Source organism: Lissotriton vulgaris, chromosome 1_1, assembly GCF_964263255.1.
Source record: "Lissotriton vulgaris chromosome 1_1, aLisVul1.2, whole genome shotgun sequence".
NCBI classification, from domain to species: domain Eukaryota; kingdom Metazoa; phylum Chordata; class Amphibia; order Caudata; family Salamandridae; genus Lissotriton; species Lissotriton vulgaris.
Window position 1 is genome coordinate 1,629,229,058 of NC_141685.1, and position 22,936 is coordinate 1,629,251,993.

General features: G+C 47.6%; 1 protein-coding gene across 1 annotated transcript in view; it reads right to left on the bottom strand.

Annotated features, from left to right (window-relative positions):
* The window catches only part of PPP6R2 (protein phosphatase 6 regulatory subunit 2), an 876,013-nt gene that overhangs the window by 134,093 nt on the left and 718,984 nt on the right, over window positions 1-22,936 (bottom strand). Inside the window, exons 20-22 of the mRNA XM_086918845.1 lie at window positions 21,564-21,745; window positions 20,827-20,992; window positions 5,444-5,532 (exon numbers count right to left, since the gene is read on the bottom strand). Coding sequence (XP_086774971.1) covers window positions 5,444-5,532; window positions 20,827-20,992; window positions 21,564-21,745 — 437 coding nt within the window. The remainder of the gene's footprint in view (window positions 1-5,443; window positions 5,533-20,826; window positions 20,993-21,563; window positions 21,746-22,936) is intronic.

The window sequence follows — 22,936 nt, forward strand, 5'->3', positions numbered from 1 at the left end:
TGAGGTATATCAACAATTTGGGAGGCACAAGATCGTCTCCACTAGTAGAGATTGCCAAGGACTTTGGCACTAGTGCCTGAATCGTCAGATCACGGTGATAGCGGAGTACATCCCTGGACAGTCCAACCGGATAGTGGACTGGAATTCCAGACACCTCAGATTACAGCGACTGGCAATTACTTCTTAGCATATTCCAATGGTTGCAGGAACTTTGGGGTCCTGGCCAGACAGACCTGTTTGCTTCCAGGCTGAATCGGCAGCTTCCGAATGAGATGGATGCCTTTCTTCAGGATTGGTCGGGGACATTGAACTATGCGATTCCACCTTTTCTTCTAATTCCCAGAGTGACATCACACATTTTCAAACAGCAAGCAGAAGTGATTCTATTGATGCCCCTGTGGAGATCGCAGCCCTGGTTCCCGATGTTGCTGGAGATGAGCTGCGATCTCCCCAGGATGCTTCCATGCTCGGAGTCTCTACTCCTGGGATCTCACAAGGAACAACACCTGTTGATCCTATTGGGGAGACTGTCGCTGATGGCATGGAGGCTTTCTGGCAACAGTGGGAAATGCCGCGATTTTCGGAGACAGCTACAGCTTTCATCAAGCAAGCTTGGGCTCCTTCAACTAGGAAGCGGTACTCTTCAGCCTGGAAAGGCTGGATGGGTTGGTGCCTCGAACGGCACCTGGATCCCGTGGGGGTGGACTTACCCAACATGGTAAATTTTTTTCGGATAAGGCTACCGAAGGTTTGGCTTATAGTTCGGTGAATAACTTTAGATCGGCCATTTCGGCAGGCCGTTGCCAGGTAGACAGGAAACCGGTTGGTATGCACCCGATGATATGTAAACTTCTTAAAAGCATAAGAGTGGCTAAACCTAAGTATTCAGGTTTATGGGATGTTTCCTTAATCATTACTCTCTTTAATAGTTTGCCAGCGAACAATCTATCTAGGTAACAGTTGTTTGCCAAATTGGCGATACTTTTATGTCTATCAGCTTGTAGGCATTCATCAGACGTGCGGGCCCTGGACATTACAGGTAGAGTATTTACTCCGGAAGGAGTTTCCTTTACCATCACAGGACGTACAAAGACTCTCTCAAGACACATTGATTATAATGCTTTTCCTAGCAATGACAAAATATGTGCTGTGCCATGTTTAAAAACATATGAGGAATGTCCTCGTTCTCTGAGACCAGAGGATTCTACTCAACTTTAAATTGCTTTGCAAACACCCTTTAAGCCTGTGTCGGCTGCTACGATAGCTAGATGGCTCCGATATGTTATGAAGGAAGCTGGTATTGACATTCAAATGTTTGGTGCACATTCCGTCGTGGTGCCATGGCATCAAAATCTTATATGTTAGGTTCTAACATTCAGGACATCATGCGTTGTGCTGATTGGTCATCTGAATCAACTTTTAAGGAGTTTTATTATAAGCTGGTGGGAGATATAACATCTGTTGTTTTTGGTAAGCGTTAAACTAGCATAATCCCAAGCCTCCGGTCCTGTAATAGAATCAAAAATTTGCTAGCATTCGCGCCAAGAATTTTCTATTCTATTAGGGCCAAGGAGGCGAGGATTATCCCACCCGGCTATGTTACATTATCATTGTTCATGCTTACCCACCCGTTGATGTAATGATGGAAAATTTCATAATAAGCAGAAATGACGGGTTGTTCGTGCTTTCCTTCTAGGAGCAGATAAGAAATCTGAATAAGAGGATTCTTCACATTGAAGTCTCTATATGGACCTTGGTTTCCTGTTAAACTTCCATGTTGGAGGATGTTTTTGGAGCATTTCTAGGTCTCGGAATCGAAGGCTGCGCTTGCGCAGTCTCGCTCCGAGACTTTATGTCTACAGTATGGGGGCTTGAACCTGCCCCTCTTTTCCATTGCCTGGCTTCCTAAACGGAGGCCAGCCATTGGAGCAGAGGGGCGTTGAAGACTGGATTCGGGGGGGTGTTTTTTACTTTCTTTCTGTTTTATTTCTCTCCATTTCCCATTGGCTGGAATTTTACCTTCCAGCCAATGGGAAGAGGAGAGAAAGAAAACCACGCCCGTCGCAAAATGGTGGCACGTTTCTCCGAGGCATTTCTGCTTCGCCTCGGAGAAACATGGTCGCCTCCCCCCTTCCCTCTGCCCGCAGCCCTCCTCCGTCCCACGCTCACCTCCCCCTTCCCTCTGCTCGCAGCCCTCCTCCATCTCGTTCTCCCCTTCCCTCTGCCCGCAGCCCTCCTCCGTCTCCGTCTCTGTCACCTTGCTCCTGCCACAGTGTTTTATTACCTTGCACTGAATTGCATTCCTGGTTCCCATCAACACTTAAGTGAAGGGGAGCAAGTCAGGACAAGGAAGGACCTAGAACCGCTTCCACACCCAGCTGCAGAGGTATGGAGCAGGGGCGACCAGGCATCTGCTGTAATAGGGTTAAATGTCACCTGGATCTTCAGGAGTTCTCTTGTGCACGAACACCACGTCCTAAGCCGACCTCCAGCCGTTTCTTGGCCTCCGCCTGGCATGAGGCGCATCAGACTAACGCTTACGTTGCAACTTCGAAGGAACCGCTCTAGGATGGGGTCAGGCAGTCCCTGGCCCAATACCGACCCCATAAGCCCTCTTTGTCCCAACGGACATTTGCCAAGTAAGGATACCTCAGTATTTAATTAAATCGCGTTAGTATAGCGCTTTGCGCTACCTTTTGGGTTACTTTAGAGCGCTACGTCTCGAAAACGGCATAGAGGAGACTTTTTCCTCCAGCCCAACATGTAGATCCCAGATTTTCGCTCTTCCTTCGTTTTAAGCAGTGAGACAGAAATAACTACCACTTAGACTCACAGACATGGAGATATAATTGATATTAGGTGTTTAAACAACTCCAAACCCTCCTGGTGATTGCAGGACGCCCACCGCCTTATCCGGTACCCAGCATTTCACACAGTACTCGCCACCTCTTCAGTTGCTTGCCAGCTGGTTTACTTGAGCAGAAGCTCAAATCTTAAGGAGCCACTTAGGTCACGCCCTCACTCACCGAGAAGTCTACCTGTCTGGCACGTGAAGGGGTGCAGCGAGGGGTCTTTCTTTGGTTGGGGTGTCACACACGCTGAATGAATGAATGAATGGGACTCCCTCAATGGCTGCGCTCTGGGATCCAAACGCTGCCCTCTGGCCGGTGGTGTTTTATAAACAACAGAGTTCCAAGGGCCACATCTGGAGTTTTGTGTCTGGAGTTCAAGAGGGGAACTGAAGAGAAGCAGACCCGCTGTGCTTGCCACTGTGCCCGGACCGCGAGGCCGGTAATCGTGCTACTGCCCTTTGCCCTAACCCCCCAAGAAGGCGGGTAGTGCGGACAGGGGGTCTCGGTGGCGCTAGAGCCCGGATGCCTGGGAGGCTCTGCGCTCGGGCCGGGTAGGCCGATCCTCCTGTTCTCTCCTGGGCTGGACTCGCCTTCCTCCTGCCCCTGCTCGGGCCCTGCGTCTCCTTCAATCTGGCCACAGACCGGCCCACCGTGTACTCGGGGAACCCGGGCAGTTACTTTGGTTCGCCGTTGATTTCTACACCCCGGATCCTGCATCGTGAGTACAGCCGGTTCTGTTCACGAGTGTTAAGCTTTTCTTGCCTCTGTTCCTCCTCCTGCTCTCGCCTCCCCACTTCCCTCTGCCCTCCTCCGTCCCACGCTCGCCTCCTCACTTCCCTCTGCCCGCAGCCCTTCTTCGTCACGCGCTCGCCTCCCCACTTCCCTCTGCCCACAGCCTCATCCGTCCCACGCTCGCCTCCCCCCTTCCCTCTGCCCGCAGCCCTCCTCCGTCCTGCGCTCGCCTCCCCCCTTCCCTCTGCCCGCAGCCCTCCTCCGTCCCGCGCTCGCCTCCCCCTTCCCTCTGCCCGCAGCCCTCCGGTACATCCATCATACTCAGTATATACCCTCTTCTGGTGCTTCTCTTACAGGGGCAGTGGAATGTGATCTGAAAGTTGGGTGGGGCATGCTGTAACACAGACTGTACCACTAGCATCTTTCAGAATGTTATACCCAACTTTACTCCTCAATACCTTCCTCACAGATGCAGGGCAACATCGGCACGGTGTAAGGTACTGAACGTACATTAGCACCAGTACCTCCATCCCCCGTTTCCCAAAGGGTCCCGGCATGGTAAAACTACTCTGCCACCATTGTACCTCGCTAAACTCCTCAGCACTCCCACTCACAGAATTAAAGCAGGCTTTCCCCAGTGAGACATGCACTGAAGCGCCCCTCTACCCGGCTAAACCCCTCACTGAGACAGGTGCCCTTGCCGTGGGACTACGCGCACTGTCACGATTATACCCCAATATCACATCATTATACCCCATCAGACTTCTCCTGGAAGCAGGGTACACAGAGGTGGTACTGTATGCCATTAAACCTGTTCCCTTGAAGGCAGGGTACCTTCTGCTTTGTAGGGAATACGCTACAGTGTGATGTCACCAGTTATTCAACTCCTCACAGAGGCAGGGTACCCTCGGCATAGTACACCAGGTACCGTGTCATTGACGGACACGCTAGGGCTGGGCTGTTGCAAAAAACATCTGTCTCTATCTCGGTCAAACACTTATTTAGCATTCCCGTCTAGAGACTGCATTTCCCCGACCTGCTGCCTTGAACATTCTTGCACGTTCCAAGAGCCTTCTAAGCAGACTTCGACCCACTTTTAAGCAGCATACGAGTTCCTAATTAAAACCACTCAATATGGTAAATACACAGCAGACTGTATACAGTTCTTTCGTAGTCCATTTCTTGCTTCGAATCGCTTTACATCTACATGTAAAGATTTTTAGATATACTATATAAAGCGATAATATTGAAATATGGCTGGACTAATTCAAGAAAAAATATTGTATAAAGAATGCAGCAAAGGGGCGGCATTATTATAATCATGTATAGTCATTTGATTTTTTTGGTATAACACAAAATTATGTGTTTCTTTCCAGAGGGCTGCGCGTGTGGGGGGCATCAATATGGCATTGTTTACTTAAATCTATGTGGTCATATGACAAATTTAGCTAACGCTATATATATTAGATAGAGAGATGGTAGGTGCTTTTAATTGTATAGATAAATGTTTTTTATTTCTGTTTTTAAACGTAATGTTTTTTATATGATACTTATTACAGCCTTGAAGATTTCATTAGAAAAGAAAACACACTAGCTGTTTTTTCTGAGAGGATCACATAAATTAATTGACAATCCAGTGGAGACTCACATTTTATTTTAATATCCTGGCTGAGAAAAACTGAAGAACTTAACTTGCTCAGAGAACATTCTAAAACCTACAAGATGCATAAAATAAGCCATAAGTCAGGTTTACCAGAGATCCAAAAAATATTGCATATTTTGAAAAGTCTATCTCTGCCTTACCTAGCTATGCCCCATCCCTCCAACCAATACAGCTGTTTCTCAATGCTCATACTTACAGGTCTTGTCCTGAATTTGCTTAGGAGGTGGCTCGGAATCACTACTTTCTGTATCAACAGGCGAACTGCACCGAGGGCCAGACTCAGAGCTGAAAAAGAGAAGAGGTCCTTGTGATGGCACGCCCAAACAATGCCCTAGGACTCGCAGTAAGATTCATAACATGCAATAGCCTTCAACTAAAAATATTCTACTGATAGGTGTTTCAAACTTTTCACTGACAAGCCGCCATTGTCATTTTAAATTTTCAAGTCTGACTGTCATGGACCTTCCTCCTTGCCTTTCAACACTGCTAAGGCAAGAAATATGCTGGGCTAGAATATGCTAATAGCCTCTTACTTTGGAGGGGTAGGCTGGCCTTTTCGGTATACTTCCATGAAATTAGCCCAACAAAATTCTCAGGCTTTCTTCTAATTCTTGTTAATGGGGGATGAGAAGAAACTTTGGACAGAGAATATTCAGGAATTTGGAATGAAAGTTGGAAAACTCCAGATTGTAAACATCTTGGAAGGGAGAACTTTCAGACCAGTGGGGAAAAGGTCAGACAAAGAAGCCATGTGAACTGCTCTGTGCATGCAAGTGAACTTTTCCATTTATGGGACAACCCATGAGCAAACTATGAAGGAACAGAAGGTTAGGAATAGGGTAATCTCATCAGTAAGGATGGCAAGCACATAAGAGAGCAAGTATCGCCTGCTGTTCTTGGATTTCATCTCATTACACATTGTAATCATAACAGGGACCCCGTGTAACATGAGGGTTGTAACATCACAAAGCTGGTTTACAAAACAGTACTATTTGCCTGCACCATATTTTGTCTGAGTTATCACATAGGCAAACTTACAGCTACCTTCAGAGGATATTCTGGCCCTTCCAAAGCTGAAAAGAATAATCAAATTCACCGACTAGTTGAAGACAGCAAGGTCTTTCTATGACTAAATGGCGCCAACACTAAGTTACTGGTGTGATAAGGAGCATCTTCCAAATATTGTACTGCAAATAAGGAGCCTAGAGTCTTATTTCAATACTGAATTCTCTAGTGGTTCCCAAACCCAATGTGGCAACCAAGAAGTGTTCCCTTAGCGAACTCCAGAAGTGCGCCTTTGGCTCGAAGTAGATGCATGGATTAGGTCCAAAGTTTGTTGTAAAGTACATAAGGCCTGTTAGGGTGAAGGATCAGAATATCTGTAGAAATTTGCACCTCATTATGTTCCAAACACGACCAACTGCAAGCAAGCACAGACCCTCTAGTTCATCTTCAATCACAAAAACATTACTGATATTTAAAAGTTAGGACAAGTCAGTGAAACTATCCCTCTCTACTTGTATCAATACGCCGTTTATTACTATATAAGCACTGTACTTCAACTTTCTCCAGCGGTGGCCAAAGAGGAGGACATTGCAGAAATATGTATCAATCCAAAGCTCCTCTGTAAGAAGGGCAGGCACTTCCCCCAAAAGCAACTACTTCCAACAGGATGGCACACTTGTAGTAAGCTGGCTCTGTATATACTATACCAGAAGTGAGTCCAGTGGAACCCAAAAGGTAGGCAGAGGTAAAAGTAGATAGCACCTTACTCTTTATTTGTGATAGTGTGGGGAAACAGTAAGGCTTTATCAGAGGGTAGTGTTAAGCATTTGTTGTACAAACTCAATCAGCAAATGATGGTCACACGCTTGAAGACTGAACTTCAGACCAATTAGTTTTGTATAAAAATATTCTTTTAGTTATTTTACTTCCTAGAACCAAGCAAGCCTGGCACAGGTAAGTGATTTATACTTTGCAGTAATAATACAGTTTGAATTGCAGTTGTATATATACTTTGTTTTGATTACAGTAGAATTACTAGTAATGCAACGCTTTGAAATATTGTACATACACTTTATATTGACTTTCAATAGGATATCAAGTAGATTACCTTACAGATTACTTTTCTTACACAGTGCAGTATACCTGGATACTGCACTGTGACATTTCCTGTAAACAGGTAAGTAAAAGCGTTTTGGTCATTTGGTTACAGTTTTATAGTCTTTTATAGAATTTCCATCTCCACAGAAAACAGTCAAAGTTATCCTATGGGAGGAAATAGTATTTTCGGTTAACAGGTAAGTACTTTGTTGTGGGAGCTGGGTTCTGGGGTTAGACTCAGGGGTCCCCCAGGTTCATGGATGCACTCTTGTTACAACCTCAGCAACACTAGGGCGGCCAGGTGCAAAGTGCTAAGGACAAATGTTATCCGAAGGGGGAACAGGGGGCCTCCGGTTGGTGGCTGCTCCTGAGCAGGCCACAAGGTTGTGGGAGCAAAGCTCCTGGACTTAAGCACAGGGCAAATGGAGTTTCAAGATAGCACCAAAGGTACACCTTCAGCGGCACTAGGGCGAACGGGTGCAGGGTGCTTGTTTGTCGTCGGGTGCCCTGTTACTTTCTATGGGGATTCTCCAGTTTGCAAATACACTGCAGGCTCGGGGACGAAGGTCTTCTGGGTGCGACCACCACTTGGAGGGGTAAGTTGGGATGCTGGGGGTTGGTTAGACATCGTTGTTTGAGACACCCAAAGCTGTGGGGCGTCGGGTGCAGGGGTGTCTTTTGGAGTCAGATCTTCTTACCAGCTCCTGGTCGCGGTTGGGGGGACCTTCCGGATTGAGGCTACAGATGTCGGCTGGAGGCTTTAGGCAGGTCAGGATTCACTGGATTTTGGGTCAGGATTGCTGGGGAGACCTCCTCATGTTGTTGGGCCACTCGAACTTGAGCCTTGGGCGACGGGTACAGAGTGGTGCAGACTCGTTGATTTCGCCAGAGCTGGAGTCTGTTGGTGAACAAAGCCAGTGTTCACAGGAAACAAAATCTTTTCTTTAGAAGGCAGGGCAAGTCCTCTGGGTTATTGAGGTTGCTGGCTGTAGGACACACCAGAGTTTCAGTCCTGCAGGTTCAAGGTGGGGAAAGGCCAGTAGGGCTGGGGCCAAATCAGTGGGCTTCTTCTTCTTAGCTTCAGCACAGCTGTCCGGTCTTTCTTCTTTTCTTCAAGTAGTTTCTTGTCTGAGGAGGCAAGGTTCCGGTTGTGCCCCTAAAAACTAGATTTAGGGGCGTTACAGGTAAGAAAAAAGTTGGGACCAATGGGTACCTTCCTTGGAGTGGGTACCCCCTCTAATATGCCTCCCTCCAGTGTGAGGGGGGCATATGCCTCACTCTGCTTGCCTGGGTCCCCCAACCTGCAAGATGGCGGGGACTGAGAGTAGTGCTTCACCTCGCCTCCCCACCTGAGGGGTTGGGTTGGTAGAGGTGGGCACACCTCACTTCCTCACTTAGTTTTCTCGCTGATTCTCCCACCCAAAGTGGGGGTCAGAACCGGAGGGGGCCAGTTGCTGGAAGCAGCAAAAGGTATGGGGAAGGTCACAAAAGCAGCAAGCTTTTGAAGCTTCTCATTCCTGGACCCTGCCCATCCTGGTGGAGCAGGCTTGGCACCTCGTCCCAGGATGTGCATTGTTTCAGGCCCTCGAGAACAGCAGGCTCTTGACCCAGGGGTCCAGAAACCGGTCTGGTGGTGGCAGCTGGGGAGCAGCCACTCAGCCTAGACACTAGTGTTAGGTAATTTTTCAGGAGGCATCTCTAAGATGCCCTCTGTATGCATTTTTCATGATACCAAACTTCAGTCTTCAGTAAAGCCATTATGGTACTGTGGAGTTCGTACTGACAAACTCCCAGCACCTTATACTCTTAATGGCATCACTGCACTTACAATGTCTAAGAATTGGCTTAGTCACTGTAGGGGTACAGGGCTCATGCACCCGTACCCTCACCATTGATATAGTGCACCCAGCTAGAGAGATGGCTGATCTATGTCAGGGCAGTGGGCTGTAGGCATACTACACAGGGATGTGTGCCATGTCGACTCCACATTGATCTGCACCAAAACACATAGCCTGCAAAGGCAGTGTGTGAGTGTAAGGGTACAGGGCCTCTAAGGTTGGCACAATAAGTGCTGCAGCCCAAAGAGGCCTACCCTGGTCACAGTGCCCTGGGTACATGTGGTACCATTTACCAGGGACTGACCTGTGGCCAGAGAGTGCCTATTGGGTTTGGTCTTCAATGCAGTTTTAGGGAAAGAACATAGGGCCTGGGTACCTGATTGGCAGGAGACCAGGGCACACTCAACCATGCAGAAAGAGGGCATTTTCTCACAACACAGTATTGTCAACAGCCACATAACAGGTCTGACCGCAATAAGGGAACATGCTTGAGGGGTTCAGGACAGATTCTAAATGCTCCGTTGGTCCAGTTCCTGCAGCAGAGTTCTCTCAAACAAAAGATTTAATTTCCGATTTACCGCCACTGCCTTAGCTTGTTTGCTCTCTTCCCTTTTATGTATTGCAGTAGGACTGGCTGTTAGATGGCAATCTGGGAAAGTCTACACTAAGCCACCTGCTTCTCCATCACATGGATCATATGTCTTAGTCCAACAGAAGTGCAAAAGGGATTGTCTGACAAAGTAATGGTGTACCACGGGCTGACAGTGCCTTGAAGTTGTAATGAATAGTCGGATAAAAAAGGACCATCCATGCACTTACTGGGCATGGATGCCCATGCCCAGTATGTGGGCATGGGCACTTACTGGCAGAGACTTGTTGATCCTGGCATAGAGGGAGTTTCCATAGTCCAGGCTGCTGGTTAGGAGTGCGTGGGTGACAGTTTTCCTTGATTCAGGGGGGTATCCATTTGAAAGTCTTGCAGAGGGTGTGGTAGCAGGTGGAGGCGACAGCGTTGACCTGTCGGGTCATGAAGAGGGAGTAGTCTAGTATGATGCCGAGGTTTCAGGTGTGGCCCGTGTGGGTGGGGGCGCTGCCGAGGGCAGTGGGTCACCAGGTGTTGTCTCAGGCAGAGGGGGAGGGTCCGAGGAAGAGGACCTCCGTCTTCTCCGAGTTGAGAATCAGGTAGCTGCTGCTCATCCATGATGCAATGTCTTTCGTTTCTTCCTGAAAGTGGAGTATGGTGGTGTTGGGGTACTTGGTGAGGGAGAGGATGAGCTGGGTGTCGTTGGCATAGGATACTATGCTGAGTCCGAGCTGTCTGACGATGGCTGCTAGGGGGGGCCATGTATTTGTTGAACAGTGTGGGACTGAGCGACGAGTGCTGAGTAATTGGGGTACTCAGCAGTCGATTTACGTGGGTTCAGAGAGGAAGGGGGGGGTCTGATTCTTTGGATTCTGCCGGTGAGACAGGAGCAGAGCCATTCAAGGGAAGTTCCTGTATGCCGGCGTCGTGGAGTCTGGCGGTGAGTGTGCAGTGGGAGACAGTGACGAACACTGCAGAGAGGTCGAGCAGGACCAGGGTTGCAGTGTGTCCTTGGTCGAGGAGGGTGCAGATGTCATCTGTGGCAGCTAGTAGAGCGGTCTCAGTACTGTAGTTGCAGCGGAATCCGGATTGGGAGGGGTCGAGGAGGGTGCGGATGTCATCTGTGGCAGCTAGTAGAGAGGTCTCAGTACTGTAGTTGCAGCGGAATCCGGATTGGGAGGGGCCGAGGATGGAGTTACCTTCAGTTAATTTTGTTAGTTGGGCATTGACGGTCTTCTCTGTGACTTTGGACGCGAAAGGGAGGAGGCAGATGGGCCGGTAGTTCTTGAGGTCCGTGGGATCTGCTGAGGGCTTCTTGAGTAGGGGTCTGACCCCTGCGCGTTTCTAATCGTCAGAGAAGATGCCGTTTCGAAGGTGGTGTTGATGGTGCATCGCAGTTCCGGAGCGATGGCTGCGGTGGGTCTGTGGAAGATGTGTGGGAGCAAGGGTCCTTGGGGGGGCTCCTGAGTGGATGCCTTTCAGGGTCGATGCAGTGTCGTCGGTGGTGACTGGGGTCCATGAGGAGTTGGTGGGCTAGCTGGCAATGCTGGAGGAGGGTGTAGTTTCGGAGTCAGGTGTCTGGTCATTGAAGTTGTCGTAGGGGTCCTTAAATTTCAGGTGGAAGTAGGAGCCAAGCCTGTTGTAGAGATCCTGGGAGGCGGTGATGTCCTATGGTGAAAACAAATTGTTACGTTTACAGGTGGGTAAAACGGTTTGAGGATTGGAGTTTGGGGGGGGGGGGGGGGGGGGGGGGGGAGGGATTGGAGGGAGGGATTGGAGGGTGGGACCGGGGGTAGGACCAAGGTGCAGGTTAGCACTCAAGGGGCTCCACCATCTGCACTAGGGCGGCCGGGTGCAGAGTGTCAATGTTAGCTAGTCGGGCTGGGGGGTACCTTGTTTGGGGACTGTTCACGGGCAGGCCACTCTGTCTCAGGAACCAAGCTCCAAGGTTTAAGATCAGGGCAAAGGGGGCCCCAAGTTGGCACCAAGTCCACAGCACCAGCGGGGCAGGGGCAGCCGGGTGCTCTGGAGGTGTTGGGAACCCATTGCTTTTCAACTGAGGATTTGCGTCCTGGAAAAAGACTGCAGGCTGGAGCCAGAAGACTGGACGAAGGCAACCAACAGGAGGATGAAGAGTTGCTGCACACCAGGACACCGTCGGTTGGGCACCTCAGGAGCTGCGGGTGTAGGTGTATCCTTTCGTGTCGGGTTATTCTGATCGGTCGCAATTGGGGAAGCCATCTGGAATGTGGCAACAGGCGTCGAGGAGAAAGTCGGCGGAGGTCATCAAATGCAGGATCACAGGTCAGGATCGCCAGGGTGACCTAGCTGGGTGTTGGGCTACTCGAACCTGGGCCATGGGCTTCAGGTGCAGACTGGTGAGGACTTGAGGGTCCATTGGATCCAGAGTCCTGGTTTGGGTTGATGTTGAAGAAATGCAGTGTCCATAAGTGTTCTTTGTGAAGACAGGGCAGGTCAACAGGGTTCTTGGAGGCTGCAGGACATGCTGGGGGTCAGTTCGCAGGGGTTCAGAGCCGGAGACAGGCCAGTAGGACTGAGGCCAACGCAGTTGTCGTCATCCTCCTCTCCTGCAGCACGGCTCTTCGGTCCTCCTCGTCACCTCGAATCTTAAGAAACAAGGTTCAGTGGTGCCCTTTAATGCTAGATTTTGGGGTGTTAAAGGGGTGTGCAAGTTGGGACCGATGGGTCCCTTCCCTGGGGTGCCTACACCCCTAGTATGCCACCCTCCAGTGGGAGGGGTGCATATGCCTCTTCCCGATTGGAGGGTCCCGCCATCTACACATTGGCGAGGACTGAGATGTGTGCTTTATCTCGCCTCCTTCACCGGAGGGGTGGGGTTGAGAAAGGTGGGAACACCTCCCTTACTGGCTAGGTTTTCCCACCCCAAATAGGGGTCAAAACCAGTGGAATCCAGTTGCTGATAGCAGTAAAAGGCTAGGAGTAGCTAACAAAGCCAGCAAGCCATTGAAGCTGGCTTGTGGCAGATGGCTGGGAACTAGTCAGGAACCACACCAGAGTTGGTCGTTTTTTCAGTGGGCATCTCTAAGATGCCCTCTGTTAGCACTTCTTATCAAATCCAACACTGGCATCAGTGGGGGTTTTATGTGCTGGGAAGTTTGATACCAAACTTCTCAGACTTCAGTAAAGCCATCATGGAGCTGTGGAGTTCGTGTTGACAAACTCTCAGCCCATGTGTTCAAAATGGCTCCACTGCACTCACAATAAATGTGAATGGCACAGACACTGTAGGGGCATATTGCTCATGCAGCTATGCCCTCACCTGTGGTATGGTGCACCCTTCCTTTCAGGCTATAAGACCTGCCAGAGAGGTGACTTACCCACGCCACAGGCAGTGATGGTGGGCGTGGCACACACAGGTGTGTGCCATGTATACTCTTTAGTTTGGTCTGCACCAAAACACCAAGTCTGCAATGGCAGGGTGGGGGTGCTAATGTAACAAGTTTCGGAGGGTGGCATAATACATGCTGCAGCCCTCAGAGGACCTCTCTGGGCACAAGACCCTTGGTACCAGGGGTACCATTTACAAGGGACTTGCATTTGGCCCAGAGGTGTGCCAATTGTTGGTACAAAGGTACAGTTTTTGGATAGAACACAGGTGGTGGGGCTGGTTTCAGGATCCCTGCACACTCAGTCAAGTTGGCACCAGCTATCTGGCAAAACGTTAGGGGGTGACCATGCAAAAAGGGTCACTTTCCTACAAGAGGTCCATCTACCTTGACAAAGTCCTTTTCTGCAGTGACCTGCCTTTCTTCGCTTCAGAGAACCCCACAAAGAGCCAATTGTCCACCCAATAGTCTTTGGTGTGATCAATGTAACAATATAAAAGTTTAAAGCTCTTTTAGGGTTCAGCCGAAGGAATCTCCCCCTCTTTCGAGCGGTGAGATGAGGCAAAGAACGTTGGAAGAGTGCTGGGTTGCCCAACGTGAAAAGCAGTCACTACTTTAGGCTAATAGGCCGCCTATATACTCAGCATCACTTTGTCTGGGAAAAAGGTGGTGAAAGGCGGGTTCACTAAAAGCGCTTGGAGTACACTCACATGACCAGCTAAAGTCACTGTGACCATAAACACCAATACCAGAGTCAGGCAACCTAGTAGGCAACTGTGCTTGGGTTCGAATGGCATACACATGAAGAAAATGAGGATCAAATAAAGATCCAACCGAGGCTTCACAAAGGGTCTGGAGGAGGGGGGGCAATGGGGAAATCAAACCTTTCAGAGACTTCATCAAAACACCTGATTTGAACACGGATGGTTGATCCAGTAAATGTAAAAAGGCCAAAAGGGCCAACAAATACCCTTTACCTATGTCCACTGCAAGTCCTTGCTGGGTAAGAAATCAAACAAAAAAGGCATCCAAAAGTTTAACCTGTAATGGGTCATAGATGCCAGACCAGGCTACAAAGTGTCCCAGCGCCTGGCATAGACAGACTTAATAGAATGGTGCCATGCAGCAAGGATGACATTTACAACCTTTGAAGGAAGGTCGAATGTAATCAACTACTTCTGCTTAATATCTGCGCATGTAAATGCAGATTGCATAGGCTCCTTTGTGTGACCATGCCCTGTTGCTGCAAAAGATCCTCCGGAAGCGGTTGCCTGAATGGATAACAGATGCTCATGCCCAGAATTTTAGCATACCACTCTCCTTGCCCAGCCTAGAACTACTAGGACGACATAGGCCCGGCCGTTCCTGATCTTCAGACCTCTGGGCAGGAAAGGCAGCGGTGGAAATATGTGAAGGAGTCCCATGCCCCACTATCAGGAATGGGTCTGCGAGAAACCGCCTTCGTAGAAACTCCAGCGCACAATTTTATTGGACAATGAACGTTTTTGGCAGTTGCAAAATGATCTAGACAAGGTTCTTCCCATTGTCGGAAGACTGCGTGCCCCATCTCGGGGTACAACCATCAATCGTGATCCGCCAGGCACCAGCGAATGAGTTAGTATGCCCTGCTGTTCAAAGATTCTGCCAGGTGGTTCATGACCAAGATAATGCCCTGGCACTCCAGCCAGCTTCAGAGACTAACTGCCTCCGGGCACAGGACCCGGGCCCCAACCCTGTCCTACTTGTTGCAGTACTACATTGTTCTGTGTTGTCCTTGAAGACCTGAACCAGACTAATTTGGATAGACGATAGGATGTCTTTCAGCACCGGGCGAATGGCTCGAAGCTCCAACAGGTCGAGTCCTCCATCTCCACCCCTTCCAGATTAACTCCCCATCCAAGCAGTACACATCTGTCACCACCATCAGCTCTGGGTGGTGCAGGGAGAGGTGTGTGCTGCAACGCCAACTGCAGTTGAGCAGCCCATGCAGTTCTTTTGCAGTCTCCTCCAAAATAAGGATGAATCCAACAGCATAATGTGGTGCTGGGCCCTCTGAGACTTCAGGTTCCACTGCAGAGTTTGCATGTGCCACCCAGTCACTGAGCAGCATGCAGGATGCCACGGAAACCTCAAACACACTCATCAAGATTGAAACATCAGAATCATAGACTTGTGGTGGAGTGAAGGCCCGAAACTGCAACATATCCAGGATGCCTCCAATGAAGGAAGCATCTGCGAAAGTCTGGAAACTTCGGCAAATTGGTCATGCACACCAAAACTGTTGTGCGGTTCACAGTCATCAAGAGTGGTCTACGACTGACAGTGGCGAACCCACCTTCAAACAGTCATTGAGATAGGGACCTCTGAATGTGTGCTGCGACCACTGCCATCACCTCCATGAACATCCAAGGGGCACTGGTGAGGCCAAAGGAGAGACTGGCAAATTGCAAATGTTCCTAGTCTGCTGCAAGTAGCATCAGTTCGACTAAAGGATGGGTATATGAAAGTAGGTATCCTGCAAGTTCAAACCATGATTCAGTCGTTTTGAACCAGGGAGCCAGAACTTGGGCCAGCATGAGTTTCTTGAATTTGCCCTGCTGCAAGAAGACATCAAGAGGACTAAACTAGGATGAAAGCTTCCATCTTTCTTTGGCATGAGGAAATAGCAGGAGTAACAACCAGTCCTTATTTACTGGGCTGGGACATCTCCATTACTCCTTTGTTCAAAAGAGCCTGCACTTCTTCAACCAAGATGCCCCTCTGAAAAGATTTCCTGATGTGGACTGAAGATGCGACTGGTCGAAAAGGAATGGCAGGGCACAGTCCAGTTGAAACATCTGGAGTACCAACCTGTCAGATGTGCAATCTGCCATCCTGGGAAGAAATGTCTGATCCTGCCTCCCACAGGGCAAACCAAAGCAGTTTGGAGGCTGATGAGAGAGGGACGGGGAAGTTTGATGTGTTTGGTGGCTTGGACGTTGCCTGCTTGATCCCTATCTTGGACAAGACTAGGGTACCCGTTACAGGAATGGAGGACCTTGGTGTGTGTGGTATGCACACCCTCTGTCATAGCCTCAAAAGGTGCACAACTGCTGACAAAATGGTCTTGCAGTGGTAGAAAGTCCTAGCGATTGTGCCGTCGGCCTAGCTTTCTTTGAAACTTTCCAAAGTCAAATGCACAAACCATCGAATGGCATGCCAATTTATTTGTTTGTTTGTTTGATATTATACCAGTCAAGCAAAACAAACATTTTATTTTAAAATTTCAAGAAATACATCTTCCGTTGTATAGAAAAATAAACATGTAGATAAAAACAGTGAAGTAAAAATAATAATACACATTTATTCTGGTTTTCATCTGAATACATTAAAGTGCAATAATATAATACTCAAAATTCGAAAAGGGAACTCTATTTAACCTCAGACCTTAATTACCCAGTTTCCAATGCATAATTTAAATTTCATCATTTGGCTATGTCAGACTACTCCCAATCCCATTAGATTTGTTTATAATGTTAAAAAAGACCCCAATTTATAAAATAGTACTAAATGTTCACAGTTCATTTTGTATATACAAACAGTTCATTAACTTTCCAACTCTGGAGTAGTCTAAGCAATAGTTCTCTTGTATTGATTAAAAATGTGCAAAAACACAATCAAGTGCAATAAAGTGATAGCAACAATATTACCAAAAGACCAAATTGCCCAGAATTCCGCAACCTTCATTATTTTCATCTTCCATTTCTAATTTATAGGGACTTGACCAAAATGTCGTCATCACCCAACGTCCGATGATCCTCTCCTGTATAGCCTTGTCCATTAAAAAAGCTGGTACATCCCCAGGGAAGTCTGTGAATCTCATTCAAGCATACCACTGGAGCACCACGCTAGTGCCAACTGCTCTGCTCAAGCAGTCAGAAGTGTCCAGTACAGAGCAGATGATGCATGTTGCAGCATCTTAACCATCCTGGATGGTTTCAGTCAAACTGGCTCAAAATTCCTCAGGAGTACTCGTAAGATCTCAGCAACCATTTCCCATAAACCATGGGTATATCTCCCCGGCAGGCAGTCAGCACTGACTGCCCAGAGGGCTAGAATGGCCAAGGAATACATCCACTTCCCCAATGTCTCAAAATGTTTTGACGGTCAGGAAGAGTCATGGGGGAAGAACTGGAACGCACCCTACTTGTAGAAGCTTGAACCACCAAACTCTCAGAAAGGCAAGATAGAATGGCGCCAGCCTCTAGCATCTAGCAATCTCCTGTTCACAGGTGGCCAGATGCCCCCAGGTGCCCCAAAGGGTGTCAGTCAGGAGCTTAATTAAATGGAAGTATTGGTTCAGACAAAGATTTTCCCAGCTGCAAATCCTCTGTTAGCACATTGGTTTTAACTTTCCTAGTTGGCAGTTGCAAATCCAATACCTCCACTGCACATATTCCCACAGCAAAGGAGAGACACTTCTGTCAGTGGTTCAAGGAGAGAACAAAATCCAGTGTTCGGGCAAGAGTCCAACCAACTGACCGCCTGCAAGTTCATATAAAAATGGTCATCATCATAATGTCGGTGAAAATAATTCCCTTCTTTACCATCGTCATCCCCAAATGCTAGTTGGCTCTGATCAGACTGGAAAAGTTGTTGGAGCTCTGGGGTGCAGCTCTGAGGCAAAGGCATGGTTCTCTCAAGTCGGAATGGACTAGGGCCGGGTGCATCGTTGCAGCAGTGGGTCTCAACCTTGGTCGAGGCAGATAAGGATTTGGCTCAGAGTTGGAGAGGACTATAGAAATGCAATTGCCCTCCGGCATCATTGCCGGAGCAGAGGTTGCGGGCACAGGAGTGACTTTAGTGCCAGAATAGAAATCCCCCTGGGGTTAGAGCAGAACCCAAAGTGTGTTCTGGGGGAATAGACAGCAGAACCACCAGCGGTAACCCAACTGGAGGCCTTCATGATCCACTGCCCGGAAAGTGCACCAGATGGTACCAAAAGGGTAACGTAAATTAGCAACATGGCCTCTCAAAAGGACTCAATCTGTTGCAAGATTGTCAATTGACCCGAAGGTTCTGTGCATCAGGATCAGTTATGGAATTGGGTCCTCAGTGGGGGACAGGAATCGAGAGCACGAGACACCTTGACATCTTCATGACTTTTCAGGCTGAGAGTGGCTGGACTGAGACAAATCCTCCATGGCTTTCTTGGGCTTCCACTTAGACTTCAACTAACCGAAAGACTTGGACCTCGACGAAGATGCGTCTCGGGAATGGGGTTGAGAGCTGGAACGGGTCTGCAAACTGGGCTTCAACAAGGACTTCTGAGGCTTCTTTCGGTGTTCAGCAATGTACAGGTTTACTTCCCCAGATCACCTTCAGCTCCATAAGGGTGCACTCTTTGCATGACTTGTAGTTGTGTGTCGAACCCAAATACCAAAAGACACAGCTTGTGCAGATCAGTCATGAACATCTGTTTCGATAGTCCCTACCAGGCTTAAACTGCGTAGTTTTATTTTCCCTTGAACACTGGAAAACATTTTTGAGGGAGAAAGAAACTTTTCAAGTGACAAGAAAAAAAAGTTGTGAGCTAGCTCCAGCTCTCTGTATAAAGGCTCAGAAAGAAAATAACTGACATCAATGCACAGGGGTGGCACTTCTGTGTGCGAATTTCATCATCACATCCAGGGTGGAACTAAGATGATGTGGAGCCACACATCACCACCTCCTTGGGATACTCCGAGGGTGAGGAATCCATGGTTAGATGTATCCATTAGAAGAGCTGCACAAGAACTATTAGGTGTCAGGCCAAAACGATTGAAAGAAAGGTGAGGCTGCTTTGCCATACTGCTTTCTCAGTATAAAACATATTTCACAACATAAAATTAAATTGAGAACATTTGCTTGAAAATTTCTTCAGGCACAAGTATACCTCGAACAACAAGAGTCCTTGGGACCTAGAATAAAGCATAGACTTAAGGAGACTAAAGAGGAAAGGAGAGTGATATGCAGCAGTTTTCATTATTCTGATTATGTCAGCGCTGTAACTTCAAACTATTTCATGACTTAGCATCGCAAGGTGATAGTCTGGCTAATGTTTATCAATTACCAGACCGATATGGAGCAGCTTAGATAACTGAGTGTGGTACTACCATATCTACTCTTAAGATCGACTTGGAAGATACCAATTTGCACAATACTGTCAAGGTAAGTACATTTTGAATTAGAATAGTAAACCTGAATTCCCCTACGTTTAGTATGAACATATTGTGCAAGTTGATATCTTGAAGTCTATATTGTTGCTGGTCAACAATTGTGCAATTGATATTTAGGCATTCAACTATAAAAACATGAGCATGTCTCCTCCCACATGTCTCAAGGAAGTCATATACCAACCCCACTAAACTAGCCCTAAATAGAAATTCTATTAACCCCAGAACCAACATATCCTAGATTTGTTTCCAGCAGTTTGTAATACCAAAGACTCACAGTTTTCACAGTTCTTATTTTCCAGTTGCAATGAAAGGCAAGCAAAACATGTACATTTATTCGACCTGACCACTGAACTAAGGCTAGTCTAGGAAAAGGGAGTCCCCATCTGCTGCAAATGCATGCATCTAAGAACATTTACAAATAACTTATCCCTAAGGGTATTCAGGTGCTGTGGGGCCGTCGGGAATATTAAGTGAGCTAATGCCCAGAGTCCTGAGCTGGCACCAGGGATTAAACTGTGAGCCCTGCGCTCCGAAGTCAGCCGCTGTGGCTGCTGCACCACACCTCTTCCATTAATTGTGACTAACATAGGCAGCACCCCACATCAGAAAAGAGAAATTCAGAGGAACAAAAGAGAAATGTATTGATGTAAACTATGCTAAAAGACGACAAATGGGCAGGGGGAAGCTGAGGCCGATATACTGTGCAATGAATGAGACAAGCAAACTATCCCCATTGAAACGAGAAGACCGGTCACCCAGGCCCTCGTCAGCAGCAGGTTGGACTACGGAAACGCCCTCTACGCAGGAGCCTCGGCCAAACTCCTGAGACGGCTCCAACGCATCCAGAACACCTCTGCACGCCTGATGCTCGACATCCCTCGCCGCAGCCACATCCCACCCCACCCCACCCCACCTGAGACCTGCACTGGCTTCCGGTTAACAAGAGGATAACCTTCAAGCTCCTCACCCACGCACACAAGGCATTCCACAACACAAGACCAACGTACCTCAACATACTCAGCTTCTACACCCCCACCCGCCAGCTCCGCTCCGCTGACCTCGCCCTTGCCACAGTCCCCCGCTTCTGAATAGCAACCTCCGGTGGCAGATCGTTTTCCCACCTCGCCGCCAAGACCTGGAACACCCTCCCCATCCACCTACGGCAGAACCAAGACCTGCTGACCTTCAGAAAACTCCTCAAGACCTGGCTTTTCGAGCAGTAACAGCATTCCCCACCCCAGCGCCTTGAGACCATCACGGGTGAGTAGTGCGCTTTACAAATGATATGATTGATTGATTATAGCTCAAGGTAGAAAGAGGGCATCTGTGGTTAGAAAGACATTCATTAAGGAGTTTGAAACCTATTACCCCGATCAATCACTGGCAGCCTGGAATCATAACAGCGAAGCATGCACGGAGGCCACATGCATGCAGTCATCTGTAAAAGATTAATCAGTTCAAAAGGAAGATGAAAGGACTCCTTCACTTACCAGCAAAAGGGTTGAAAGTCTGTGAACTTGGCCCATCCCTTCTCTTCAGGAGCAGTCTTTTCTGGTGCAGAAGCATCCCACACACTGGAACCCACATCCATGGCTACACTAGGAGTGGGAGGCTTGGAATTCACAGTCTCATCAAAAACAGCTGTCCAGCCAGAGCCTGGGAGTCGATGCACAGAGAAACCGGTCAGTGCTTAAAAGTAGCAGAACCAAAGTTACTGAACACATTACTCAGTAACTAGCACATATCTGAGTTTGTACAGTTTAAATTCCATCTAGCTCACCTGATTTGCCCCTCTGTTCCCACATACCCTCTCATCTTAAGTATTGTTACCATTTGATCAACCCTGTGCTTTACTCTTTGATACACTTCATTCTCTTACAAACATGCAAGTCAAATTTCTGCCTTTAAGTTGAGATCAGGACACTTTTTCTCTGTGTATATCAGGCACTTTGTCCAGTCTTTATGCACTTAGATTTTGTTATATACGGTCATTCTGTTAAGCATGGATTTCTATTATGGGGCTGGTGGGTTATAACTTTAGATAGTTTTGCACTTTGTGAGTGGCAGAGGTTGCAGAATTGCATTGTAAGGCATGCTTCACACAACCCTCTTAATGCATTTGTGAATTTAAAACTGTATGATAGCATTTCATTTAGACTGTCCCATGTCCAAACAGGAATTCAGTCTTAAAATAAACATGCAAATTGTTCTCATTCGTAGTCTGTACCTTCAGAGTCTGTGTCTGTCTGCTGAGAGGAGTTGCTAATGATGGGACTCAGGGTGGGCAGGGTTGTAGGCTCTTCCGTTTCTCCCTCATTTAATTCCTCGTCAGACTCCAAGCTTCCATCATTCACTCCATTTTCTACGTCACTCTTGGAGGAGCTTTCAGACGTCTGAGATGCTCCAAATCTGGGGTAAAAATAGCCAAAAGGTTAAGTACCATATTCTAAAGAGTTCATGAGTAACGTGGAAAAGTACAATTTGCACAGGAACTAGAATTAAACAATGCATGATCAGACTTTAACATAAAGGACAACATCACCCGCTGTATGATTGGGGAGACATGGTCAGAACTTGTGAGACTGAAAGATTGTCCACTGGACCCAGGGAACAAGAAGGATTTTAGAGTACTTCTATTTGAATAGTGAGAGGAAGTTGTGCAATGGGGTCTTCTTACACTAGAAAGAACTATTGCAGTGCAACTCCCTTTAGCATAGAAACATTTGCGACCAAGAAACAAAATTAAATACTGTTCTATTTCAACAGGAAGCTGAATAGCTACAATGTAAAAAGTGTAAAGTGCACGGCTGTTTTTTTCCTGAGAAACCAGAGTTCTTAACTCCGTTCACAGCAAAACGTTTGCAACAGTTGAAGGTCGGGTAAGAGATAGAACTCCAGCAACCATCGCATGTGAAGACTGATATCTGATCAACAAAAGGGAACTGAGACAGATCCTCGAATAATAGGTCTGACAGATCAACCCATGAATGACCGATCATCAGATGAAACAATCTTAAGAAGCAGAAAAGAAAACTTCTCAAACAGAGAAACTGTAGTCATGGAGACTTGAGCTGCTTGTGATGCATTTAAGTTTTCGGGATCAACTTTAAGTTTTGACGTATCATCTTCTCAATAGGTGATTGATAAAAATAGCTTGCTTGCTCCTTTCCAAAACCAAGATACACTGAAATAGCATCCTCACTTCAGGAAAGATAATCGTAAGAATACATGTCAGAGTAGTCCATCCCCATTCCAACTGTAGCATGTACAAAATGCGGAGAGAACATATTCTGCAATCCTTAAACCCAATGGCAGATGGATGCCTCAAGGCTCGACTCATCAATGATCATATAGCATCTAAATGGCACCACTTGGAAAGATTCTTGTGGGCCATAATCTAGGCTATTATAGGCATGAGAGCAATTCTGGAGAAATCTTAAAATCGATGTACTATTAAAATGTGTGCTCCAAAGTCATAAGTCTTGCTCCTTTGACCCAAAGATTTGAACTTCCTTCCGTAAATCTAGGCACCCTCCAAACCACCTAAACCTATTGCAAGTGGGTGGGGGGGCTGGGGTGAGTCTGTTCGACACAGACATA